General features: G+C 36.5%; 1 protein-coding gene across 2 annotated transcripts in view; it reads left to right on the top strand.

The window, feature by feature from the left end:
• Window positions 1-12,253, top strand: part of LOC144969958 (nonsense-mediated mRNA decay factor SMG8-like) — a 60,323-nt gene that overhangs the window by 5,347 nt on the left and 42,723 nt on the right. For both annotated transcript variants that reach the window (XM_078909065.1, XM_078909064.1), the window contains exons 5-10: window positions 1,519-1,602; window positions 4,212-4,279; window positions 7,624-7,795; window positions 10,163-10,251; window positions 11,559-11,689; window positions 12,102-12,253. The exon at window positions 12,102-12,253 is cut by the window's right edge and continues 303 nt beyond it. In XM_078909065.1, the coding sequence (XP_078765191.1) occupies window positions 1,519-1,602; window positions 4,212-4,279; window positions 7,624-7,795; window positions 10,163-10,251; window positions 11,559-11,689; window positions 12,102-12,253 (696 nt within the window). The remainder of the gene's footprint in view (window positions 1-1,518; window positions 1,603-4,211; window positions 4,280-7,623; window positions 7,796-10,162; window positions 10,252-11,558; window positions 11,690-12,101) is intronic.

Raw genomic sequence — 12,253 nt, 5'->3', positions numbered from 1 at the left:
TACTTTCTTTTGTCCTGGTCCTGGCTGGGAGGGAAACAGTCAAATGTATAGTTAGCTTTGGGAGATGATATTTTTTTCCTTGTAAATCATCTCTCTGTTATGCACTGTATTATGTTTTATTTACATATTACATATGATTTGTAAACATTTGAGTGTATTCCTCTTAGTTGGGACCAGTGCTTGTGTATGGGTGAGAGTTTTAGGTAAACAAAGTATTTTGATAGTGTGCTCTTGGAATCTACACTTGTTTCTTATTTGAACCACTTCCCCTTTGTCTTACCTTTTCTTGGGTGCTTTAATTGTAATTCTAAAACTTTTTACTATCCCATTTTCTTCTTTTTTATTGGCGCTGATATGACCTTAATATGTTGCAAGCGCCATAAACCCCTTAAAAACAAACAAACGTTCCTTGTGGAACATATGGCCTCTACGAGTGTCCACCATCTATTTCTGTCCTTGGTCATCTACTTGGTAGCCTCCCAAGTGAGGCCTGCTATTTTCATGACTCCTGACAGTGAGTGCCTCTATGTCTGTTTTGGATGCCTCACCTTTCGTGTCCCTTTAGGGGTTCCACTCAAGGGACTGGCGGGTGACATTGCTTAAAACCCAATATATAAGTCAGGTATCGATATGGAATGAAGACCAAATGAATGCGAAGCAAACAGGGATAAACGCCTGTTCCATTAGTCTAATGGGTCTGAAGTACTCCTTTTTATTATATCAGTATCAGCGCTTAGATTTTTTGTATTGTTAGTTTTTATCTGTTTGGAATAGATTTTTCACTTTTTTTTTTACATTGTGATATCAAATCAAATAAATATTTAATCTTATTGATAAGTGAAAAGAAAGTTGACTTTTGTTAAAATTATATCCTTGTACGGCTATGTGGTCTAGCGGTTTGACACCCACTTTTGGATCGGAAGGTCCCGAGTTCGAGTCTCGCTCAGCGCATAGTTGAGTCCCTGGAAAAGGCTCTCTACTCACATTCTCTCACAGTGCTCAGGTGTAAAATGAGTACCTGGCTGTTAACAACATTGTCTCTGTCGAAAAAAATTGTATTATTGCCTAACAGGCGTCCTGTCTCGTTCTACATGTTACATGTTGCTGTGGGTCAGGGACTCTTTGTAAAGCGCTTTGAGCATGTTTAATGGATATTGCACTTTATAAAAGCTCTTTTTTATTTTTTATTTTTATTTAAAAAAAAAATCATTTGCTTGATTTGCAATGGCATAGTTGAAGATGAAAACCTGAAAAAGTGTGTATGAAAGGTGCCAGACAAAGCATGAAAGAAAAATACAAAAATTTAAAAAAATCCCCAAAATTCAGTATTCCTCATGTAAGATGGGATGGTTTTTTTTCTTGTATTTTCCTTTCTTGTTTTGTCTGGCACTGTTTTATACACACTTTTTCAGACCTTTATATTGCACCAGTGCCTGCTCCTTTATTTGTCACATTGACATAGTTGTATGTTGTTATTTTGTTTTTCAATGATGTGTTTCATATCTGTTTGCTTTCCAGGACTTTTACACCATCTGGCAATCCGAAGACTTTGTACAAGCCAAAAATCTGGCCTTCCTCTTCGCCATATCCCACATACTCTTGGTAAGTGGATCTGTTTTACATTCACACACCTGCCTCCATTTACTGGTCATCTGTAACTTTGCAAGGAGATTTGATGACAATTGCGATGTATGGAAATAGAAGAAATGTTACAGATTTCTATTTCATAGCAATTTTGTTGCAGTTTTAGTTATAATTTTTGTTGCTTACGCTACCGCAAGGAGAAAAATAAATTCTCTTAAAATGATGGCCCATGATAGCTAAGTCAATCATTAACTTGTAATGTAAGCTGTCAACAAGGTTTCATCATCATCATCATTGCCTTTTTCACCCTGGGTCAGGGTATAGGCCACAGTCAAACAGTTTCCATCCTTCTCTATCCTGAGCTAACTTTTTTATCTCATTCCAGGTCTTACCACTTCTCTGTATATCAGCTTCTTTAATTTGTCCTTCATAAATTCTGTAATTCCAGAAACTCTTCGGTCGCCCAAGCTAAAAAAAGGATTTAGTTTGTCTGTGTTTCTGTAACGGTTTGAGTTTAACGGAAAGGGGTGTTAACAAGGTTTATTTTACGTATAAAAGTTTGTATGTAACATTTTTTTTTTTTATGGATTAGTTTTGCATTACTAAAATTTTATCATTTATTACTGATGAAGTTTTGTGTTGATTGCTGACCTTGAAATTTTCCAGTAGGCAGTATGATTTCATATCAAAATGTATTGTTTGTAGTAAAACATGGATCAGTGGTACGGTCTTTGCTTCGTACCCGAAAGGTACAGAGTTCGATCACCCGCTGCTGCGCTGTGTGGCCTTGAGCAAGTCACCTCGCTCTAGCTTAATTTGCGGCACTGCACTGCGGCTGACGCCTGGGTTATTCCAGTCTTCCCTTGGAATAGACTCTAGAGACAAATTTCCCCTGTGGGATGAATAAAGGGAATTCTATTTTGTTTCTTGTTTTTAAAAAAATTATATCTTATTTGAGTATCTTCCATTACAGGTTAGAATCATATCTTCTAGTCTTAATTATCATAGATAGTTTCTAGCTGCCAGATATTTTCCACTATTCTGATATTTCAATAAACTGTCTCCTCATCCAGTGGATATTGATGGTTGTTCCTGGCAACAACACATGATCTCTCCAAAATACAATGTACCTCCTTCCAATGGCGTGGCTAACAGGCTGTTGTTTTCTGATATTTTCACTGACTTTAAGTCGTCTGGTGACCAAAGACATCATGTCTCCAAAATACAATGTACCTCCTTCCAGTGGCATGGCCGACAGGCTGTTTTCTGATATTTTCACTGACTTTACGTCATCTGTTGACCAAAGACATCATGTCTCCGAAATACAATGTATCTCCTTCCAGTGGCGTGGCCGACAGGCTGTTGTTTTCTGATATTTTCACTGACTTTAAGTCATTTGTTGACCAAAGACATCACGTCTCCAAAATACAATGTATCTCCTTCCAATGGCGTGGCCGACAGGCTGTTTTCTGATATTTTCACTGACTTTAAGTCGTCTGTTGACCAAAGACATCATGTCTCCAAAATACAATGTACCTCCTTCCAGTGGCATTGATGACAGGCTGTTTTCTGATATTTTCACTGACTTTAAGTCGTCTGTTGACCAAAGGGACATCGAATGTGAAAATCTGATTTTTTGGGGGGGACGAGAGGCAGAAATGTCATGTCTTTGAGGTACTCCGTAAATTTCCTTCTTTTTCCGGATTTTAAAGTTTTCCTCCTTTTTAAAAATTTATCACTGACTTCAATGCATTCCTGCCTACTTGTATGAAAAGTCAGTATAACTACTAATTTTGGCTCCTTCAACAACGCAAAATAAGCTCAATTTCAATAAATCAGGCTGAAAAATGAAAATAGGGCACTAAATCACATTGTAAAAGGATTTAGATACGTTGTTCAATCCAATCTTTCTCGTGGTAAATTGGTGATTTACAAAGTTTTATTTAATGACTAGTATTATTTTCGTCGTGAAAACTACGAATATTTTAATAAATTCAAGTTGGCAGGTTATCTTAATTAAAAATTAAAATTAAATTGAGCTTTTATATAGCGCAATATCCACTAAATGTGCTCAAAGCGCTTTACATGGGGTCCCTGGCCAACAGTAACATTTAACATTTAGGACGTGACATGACGCCTGTTAGGCGATGTTATAATTTTTTCAGACAGAGACAATGCTGTTAACGGCCAGGTACTCATTTTACACCTGAGTACGGTGAAAGAATGTGAGTAAAGAGCCTTCTCCAAGGACTCAACTATGCGCCGAGCGAGGCTCGAACCCAGGACCTTCCGATCCGAAAGCGAGTGTCATACCACAAGACCACATCGCCGCATCTTAGCGCTTTGAGCTTGTTGATATACGGGGTAAGGTGCCTTATAAAAACCATATACTATTATCTAGAAAAATAGTCCTTTTTACTTATCTTTTAAAAAATGTTTTGGTGTCGATTTGATTTAGCTTGATTTCAAACGAATGATATTTACTCCTCCAGTCAATGTTTTGATTGAATTGAAATCAGAATTTCAACTGCTATCATCAAACATTTGCCTATTTATATATATTTTTCCCACCTGCTCCCAACCCCCCCCCCCCCCCCCCCCCCCCCCCCTTCACCTTCCTTCCTCAGCTTTATCATCCTGGCAGTTGTTTTGATCTGTCGTATCTGAGGCTGTTTCACAACTTGGATACCATGAGGTAAGGTTAATCATTCTGTACTTCCATGCTACAGGGTTTGTTAGTTATACAAGGTACTGTACAGGGTTTAGTAGTTATACAATGTACTGTACAGGGTATAGTAGTTATACAAGGTACTGTACAGGGTTTGGTAGTTATACAAGGTACTGTACTGGGTTTGGTAGTTATACAAGGTACTGTAATGGGTTTGGTAGATATACACGGTACTGTACAGGGTTTAGTAGTTATACAAGGTACTGTCCAGGATTTGGTAGTTATACAAGGTACTGCTCAGGGTTTGGTAGCTATACAAGGTACTGTACAGGGTTTGATAGTTATACAAGGTACTGTACAGGGTTTGGTAGTTATACAAGGTACTGCACAGGGTTTGGTAGTTATACAAGGTACTGTACAGGGTTTGGTAGTTATACAAGGTACTGTACAGGGTTTGATAGTGATACAAGGTACTGTACAGGGTTTGGTAGTTATACAAGGTACTGTACAGGGTTTGGTAGTTATACAAGGTACTGTACAGGGTTTGGTAGTTATACAAGGGACTGTACTGGGTTTGGAAGTTATACAATGTACTGTAAAGGGTTTGGTAGTTATACAAGGTACTGTACTGGGTTTGGTAGTTATACAAGGTACTGTACTGGGTTTGGAAGTTATACAATGTACTGTAAAGGGTTTGGTAGTTATACAAGGTACTGTACTGGGTTTGGTAGTTATACAAGGTACTGTACAGGGTTTAGTAGTTATACAAGGTACTGTACTGGGTTTGGTAGTTATACAATGTACTGTACAGGGTTTGGTAGTTATACAAGGTACTGTACTGGGTTTGGTAGTTATACAAGGTCCTGTACAGGGTTTAGTAGTTAAACAATGTACTGTACAGGGTTTGGTAGTTATATAGTAGTATACTGATTTGAAAGGATATCAAAGAAAGCCACAATCTCTGATGGTATATTTGTGTGGGTTTAAGGACAAGTAGGCCAGCCAAAAGTTTGAAAAAAACTTATAGAGTAGGTTGTATTTGACTTGCTTGACGTATTGCCTGTTACCGCTTAGGTTGTCCAATTTTGCAGTTTTGGCTGTTTTGCAGAGCAATCCACTAGTTTCTATTGTTCTTTGCTATCATTCTCAGTAATTCCAGTTGTGTGTATGTATGTGTGATATCAGTCTCAGGGTGTTTAGTCTTTTTAGGTCGTTGTTTTGATATACATGTCATGTTGTAGGTTCTTTTACTTCATTTTTTGGGGGGGAAATGGAACATCTTAGCTTTATTTGCATGGATGTCCTTGCTTCTTCTAAGATTATGACCAAAAGGTCACCAGAAATTATATACCTAGTTTTGATAAATAGGGATAATTGTTATCGCAATTTTTTTTTGTGGCAATGAAATCACTTTCTTAAGCCCTTCACTCTGGCAGGAGTCATAGGTCATTGACAATCCTCTCCATCTTGTCCGGCTTTGTGCAATCTTCTTGGCTTCTCTCCATGTTAAGCCTTCTGTTTTTGTAATCCTCTATCAATGCCCTCCTTCAGCTATTCCCAGGCCGTCCTCTTTTCCCTGTTTCCTGCAGATTCCACGTAAGAGCCTGCTTGGTAATATTTGATGAAGTCTTCTCAGGGTGTGGCCCAGCCTTTTCCATCTCTTTCTCCTAATTTATACCTCTAATTTTATCTTGGCCTAAGATTTCCCATAGATCTGCATGTCTAAATTTGTTATGTCCTTTTAATTTGTAGTACTTTTCTCATACAGTTGTTGGTGAAGGTTTGTATTTTTATGACTTGTGTTCTTATTCAAATGCCATGTTTCTGAGCCATACAGCACCATCGATTTCACATGGGTGTTGAAAAATTTAATTTTTGTTTTCCTTTGTATTTCTTTGGAAAAATTAATTTTTATTTCAATACTATAATGATAGAAATCATCATCATCACCATTGCCTTTTTCACCCTGGGCCAGGGTATAGGCAATGATAGTAATAATGATAACAAATAATGCATTACAGAGTTGCCAACTGTCCCGACTTTGTCGAGTATCTTATCTTTTTAAACTTACTTACATACTTATCCGAACCAGCAACCACCTGAACTCTTGCCCTTTGGTCTTGTGCCATGACGTAGAAGTTAGACGTCTTTTGTAGTTGTTCCAGGTGATTATAAAGTGTGTTACTGATGCTTGGATTTGGTGGGAGGAGTGTGCATCTCAGGTCTTCAAGAGGTTGACATTCAAGCAAGTGGTGTGTTACTGTTTCATTGGGGTGTTAACATAGGGGGCAGGAAGGGGATGTGTCTTTTGTAATTTTGCTTCAATGGCTGTTGAGTGGTATGTGTTGTGTTCTTAGTTGAAAGATGATGCTTTGCTGGTGTCTTCTGAGCTTATTTTAAAACAAAATGTATATTTAATGTATTTATTTTGTGCTGACAATTCTTTTTGAATGACAAACTTGCAAGATTAGATGGATGCCATCAGACTCTGTTTTCTTATTTGTAGGATAGTGAATCTTGTTAATATGTGTGATATTGCCATCATTTTTTTCATACACTTTTGCTGTGTCAGTAAACGCATGTGCTTAAAATTTGGGTTAGCCAGTTGATTGGTAGGTCTGTAATGTATTTGTTGATCACTCTACCATATCACGACGAAGTGCTGAGAGAGCTTTACAGGAACATGAACACATTAATTCAGGTAAAACCAGAATCTTAAGATGCATTTTAAACATTTCTTCTGATGAACAATTCCATAATTCTTTTGGAAGTTTGTTCCAGAGGGTTGGGACGTTTCTAGAAAAAGAGCGTTCTCCACATGACATGTCAAAGCTCTTTCCTAGAGAAGTCAACAATTTTCCATCAGATGAGGTATGCATGATGGTAATGAAATGGGATTAACGTTTTGTCTTTTTCTTCCATGTGTTGATGGGTCAAGGTCAAAGTATTTCCATTTAGAAAAGTAAAATAGACTTGAGCTTTTATATAGTGCAATATCCACTAAACGTGCTCAAAGCGCTTTACAAGGGGTCCCTGGCCAACAGCAACATTTAACATTTAGAACGAGACATGACAACTGTCAGCCGATATTACAATTTTTTGGGACAGAGACAACGCTGTTAACGGCCAGGTACTCATTTTACACCTGAATACGGTGAGAGAATGTGAGTAAAGAGCCTTTTCCAAGGACTCAACTATTGGCCGAGCAAGGCTTTAACCCAGGACCTTCCGATCCGAAAGTGAGTGTCATACCACAAGACCTCATAGCCGCACGACTTGCAAGGGAATAAAATGTTTTAAAAAAACAAACAAACGAAACAAAAAAAAGCCATTGAGCAGAGGAGCATGTTTTGATTTGATTTCCTTCCCAGACTCAAGTTGCAACCCCATGTCAGTGACCTGTTGTCGTCTGTTCCTGGAGTGTCCAAGGACTGGGCCAGTTTTGGAAGAGTTTGCACACCTCGGATGTTGTTTTTGTTTGAAACCCCGGCCATCGATATCCAGCCAGACGAATCAGACGGAGGGGCTGGCAAATCCAACAAGGTGATTTGTCAATCAAGAAAAAAACAAAACAAACAAACTTACTTACTTACTTTCTTACTTATCCGAACCAGCGACCACCTGAGCTCTAGCCCTTCGGTCTTGTGCCATGACGTAGAAGTTAGACGTCTTTTGTAGTTGTTCCAGGTGACTATAAAGTGTGTTACTGATGCTTGGAAAAAAACAAACAAAAACTTGAGCTTTTATATAGCGCAGTATTCATCAAATGTGCTCAACGCGCTTTACAAAAGGTCCCTGACCAACTGCAATGCATAGCATGTAGAATGAGATATGACCCCTGTACTGTTAAGTGATATTACAATGTTTTCTGACAGACACAGCGCTGTTAACGGCCAGGTACTAATTTTACACCTGAGTACGATGAGAGAATGTAAGTAAAGAGCCTTTTCCATGGACTCAACTATGCCCTGAGTGAGGCTTGAACCCAGAACCTTCCAATACAAAAGAGAGGTTCATACCACAAGAGCACATAGTTGCACATTTATCTACAATTGTCAATATAGGGCAGAGAAGTGACGTGACACCTCCGACTCTTCCAGTCCCAAACTCCTTGGAAGTGTGTATGTAACCAGTCCTCCTGGAAGGAGAACTAACAGTGAATAGGTTCCATATATTGAATCACAATGTGGCATAACTATTTTAGTTGCAGGATTTAAAGGCAGATTCTTGAGATTACGGGATGTAAAAGAGTGGATCATCTATATTGACCAGTATATTTAACCAGAGAGCGTGGAGTGGGGAGGAGTAAATTATATTGAATGAATTGATAGTAATGTGGGTCGTTGGGAAGTTAAATAAAACTCTCGGAAACAGGTGATGAGTCATTTCTTTGGCAGCAAATGATTCAGTAAAATTCTTTATTCTTTCTTTCTTTCTTTTTAAAAATTTCCTTTCCTGTCAGAGTGGTCATATAAAGGCGAATTCCAATTTTTTTTTTAAACGGGCATTTAGATCGATATCTTAAAGAGAAATTATTGTGTTTTACCAAAATTAGCAGGCGTTTAGGTAATAGCCACTATATTATTTTCTTGAAAATGATCATTATCATCATCATTATTTATTATTATTATTATTATTATTATTATCATTATATTATTATTATTATTATTATTATTATTATTATTATTATTATTATTATTATTATTATTATTATTATTATTATATTATTATTATTATTATTATTATTATTATTATTATTATTATTATTATTATTATTATTATTATTATTATTATTATTATTATTATTCATTATCATATATTATTATTATTATTATTATTATTATTATTATTATTATTATTATTATTATTATTATTATTATTTATTATTATTATTATTATTATTATTATTATTATTATTATTATTATTATTATTATTATTATTATTATTTTATTATTATTATTATTATTATTATTATTATTATTATTATTATTATTATTATTATTATTATTGTCATTATTATTATTGTCATTATTATTATTATTATTATTATTATTATTATTATTATTATTATTATTATTATTATTATTATTATTATTATTATTATTATTATTATTATATAGTTTAGATCTATACAAACATCAAAGGAATGCATATAACATATCTTTTCCTAAGAATTGTCAATTGCCATTACTAAAATCAGTTCGTTTTGATCATTTGATCAACAAACCCCTACAATTCGGTGATTACGCATTTTTTTTATTGCTGTCAAAAAAGGATATTGCTGTACAGGTGAGCGGATATCTCAACAATTCTTCATTACAAAACGACTTTAATTATATATTTCTACTCTGTGAATATTGATGATTATTGCAGTTTTTCTCATTTATTTGTATATATCGTTTGAAGTAATTAAAATTTCTGACCCATTTTTATGGTTATTTCCTATAAAATCTAATCCCAAATGATCTACTAAAATTATATCAAATAAAAGTATGTAAATGACTAGTTATGACTCTAAAATATCTCATTGCAACATCTAATAGCATCTTTACTACGCTACTTTGAACTTGAGAAAAAAAATCATCAAAATAGGAAAAATTGCTCAGTCTCCCTTTCGGCACAGGCCGTGACTCGCCATCTGTTATGAACTAGCGTCCGGCAAAATTTACCTGTCGAACTAAAGTAAAAGCAGTAAACGGCTGTGCTGACCACACTAAACTGAGTAGGGTGAGTAAAGAACCTTTTCCAAGGACTCAACTATTCGCTGCTCAAAGCGGGACTTGACTTTCCAGTCAGAAGGCAAATGTCATACAAGTCCACATAGCCGCACAAATAAAAAAATTGACCTATGATGGAATAGTTTGATGCTGTTTCCTGTTTTCAATTTTCACCTTAAATTTTGATTTCAGAAATATTCTCCAATCAGAAAGTTACAAATGGCCATTGAAGACACAATATTTAGGATCTTGAGAAAAACCAGAGCGATAACCGACATCTCGTAAGTACCTACTGCCATTGATAATCCAAATTACACGTTTTCTTTCAAGAGAGTATAGGCCAGTGTGTATCAACCCCCCCTCCCTCCCAGTCGTTACAATACACTAAAATTGCATCAATGGGGGGGGGGGAATACATCGTTGGGTAAAAATTATGTGTTATCCAAATTCACGTTTGTTGGTCTAGAGTAACAATATTGTTTTATACCAGTATGTGTTGTACACACCCAAATGTTTTATGCCAGTGTGTTGTACACACCCAAATGTTGTATGCCAGAATGTTGTACTCACCCAAATGTTTTATGCCAGTGTGTTGTACACACCCAAATTTTTTATCCCAGTGTATTGTACACACCCAAATGTTTTATGCCAGTATGTTGTACACACCCAAATGTTTTATGCCAGTGTGTTGTACACACCCAAATGTTTTATGCCAGTGTGTGTACACACCCAAATGTTTTATGCCAGTATGTTGTACACACCCAAATGTTTTATTCCAGTGTGTTGTACACACCCAGCACACTCTATCAAAGCGGGTGGTTGGATGGGAGCATCACCCTTGAATCATATACCTATGATGTTCGTATAGGTGTACGATCCGATAGTGATGTCGTTTCTTCTTCTCTTTACTAGCCTATCCTGCTTCTTTGGTTTGTGATTGTATTTTTGACAGGGGATATTTTTTTTTTCTGTAAATCTTCTGCCTGTTTGTTCTTGGTTATTTATAATTTAGCTTATGATATCTTTAGGTTATGATTTTGATTTACATTTGTACTATTTTTGTTAGATTGCTTGTTTTTTTGTTTCAGCGGTCTCTCATATAACCTCAATTGTGTTGGAAGAGACCTAAAGCAACAAACAAAAAAAAAACACTCTATCAAAGTGGTACACACTTTTACAAATTTGGTTCACCCTGGGATGTGCAATACATTTGATTGAAACGCCATTGGTCTAGAGCTTGTGGAGATGGTGGAAACTATGTTGTCTTTTCTGGTGATAGATTTTGAATTGATTCTTATAACTTTATTACATTTTTATTAAGATGAAGCAAATCAAAAATCCTGTATTGATTCAGTAGCTCGTCCTGTCACAACAGTCAAGCAATGTTAAGTATGATCAGTTGCTGGATGGATGACAGTGATTTCTGGTATTGTTTCCTTGTGTAAGTTGCTTTATACAGAATACCCCTCTCAACTCAGGTGTGAATGACTACCTGGCAGTGACAGATATTGGAAGAGAGTTAGTTCATAAAAGGAGCCTAACAGGCAACTGGTACTATATTCTTTTATATTTTTTAAAAATTCCACAGGAACAACTCGTTATTTTCGGTGCCCTTGAACCAGCCGTATGTTTACATCCAAGCCAGGAAGAGTGAGGTCTGTGACCCCATTGACTTTCTCCTGTCGCAGATCAGGAACAAATGTTATCCCTCCAAAGAAGGTAATAGACAGCATAAGGTGTGGGGGGGGGGGGGGGGGGGGCTACCCGAAGCCTGGGGTCGTGAAAATGTTAAGGTAAAGGTGAAAATTGAAAGGCTTTGGATGGGATCACAGTACAGATTGGAATGGATCATTCAGATACAAACTTTTCATCAACGTTCATTTGTTCATTGTTGTGCTGACGAAGGGTTTGCATCCGAAACATCCATTGTCTGTACTGTTCCCATCCGAGAGCTTTTCCATTTTCACCTTTTCGTTAGCATTTTCAAAGAAGGTAAAAGTTGTTTTTGAAAATATTTAAATGTGACTAATAACGGAGCAGGCACTGGTGTGAGAAAAACATCAGAAAAAAGTATATATTTTTCTCTCATCTCAGAATGTCCACCACATCACTTGTTTATTTTTCTCCTCAGAACCTTCTCATCTCAGCATGCCCAGCACAAACATCCAGACTCCGAGCAAGCCAAAACCCTACAGTGCCAGTCGTCGAGTCAAACAAAATCCCCCCGTACCCGACCCCTTACCCCTGTCTTCTCCATCCTGGAAATCGTCAGCCTTGCGAAAT

The sequence above is a fragment of the Berghia stephanieae genome, chromosome 4, assembly GCF_034508935.2.
Source record: "Berghia stephanieae isolate SIO BIC M18660-M18661 chromosome 4, UCSD_Bste_1.3, whole genome shotgun sequence".
NCBI lineage: Eukaryota > Metazoa > Mollusca > Gastropoda > Nudibranchia > Aeolidiidae > Berghia > Berghia stephanieae.
Note: the sequence above shows the minus strand (reverse complement) of the source record. Positions and strands in the feature narration are given on the sequence as shown.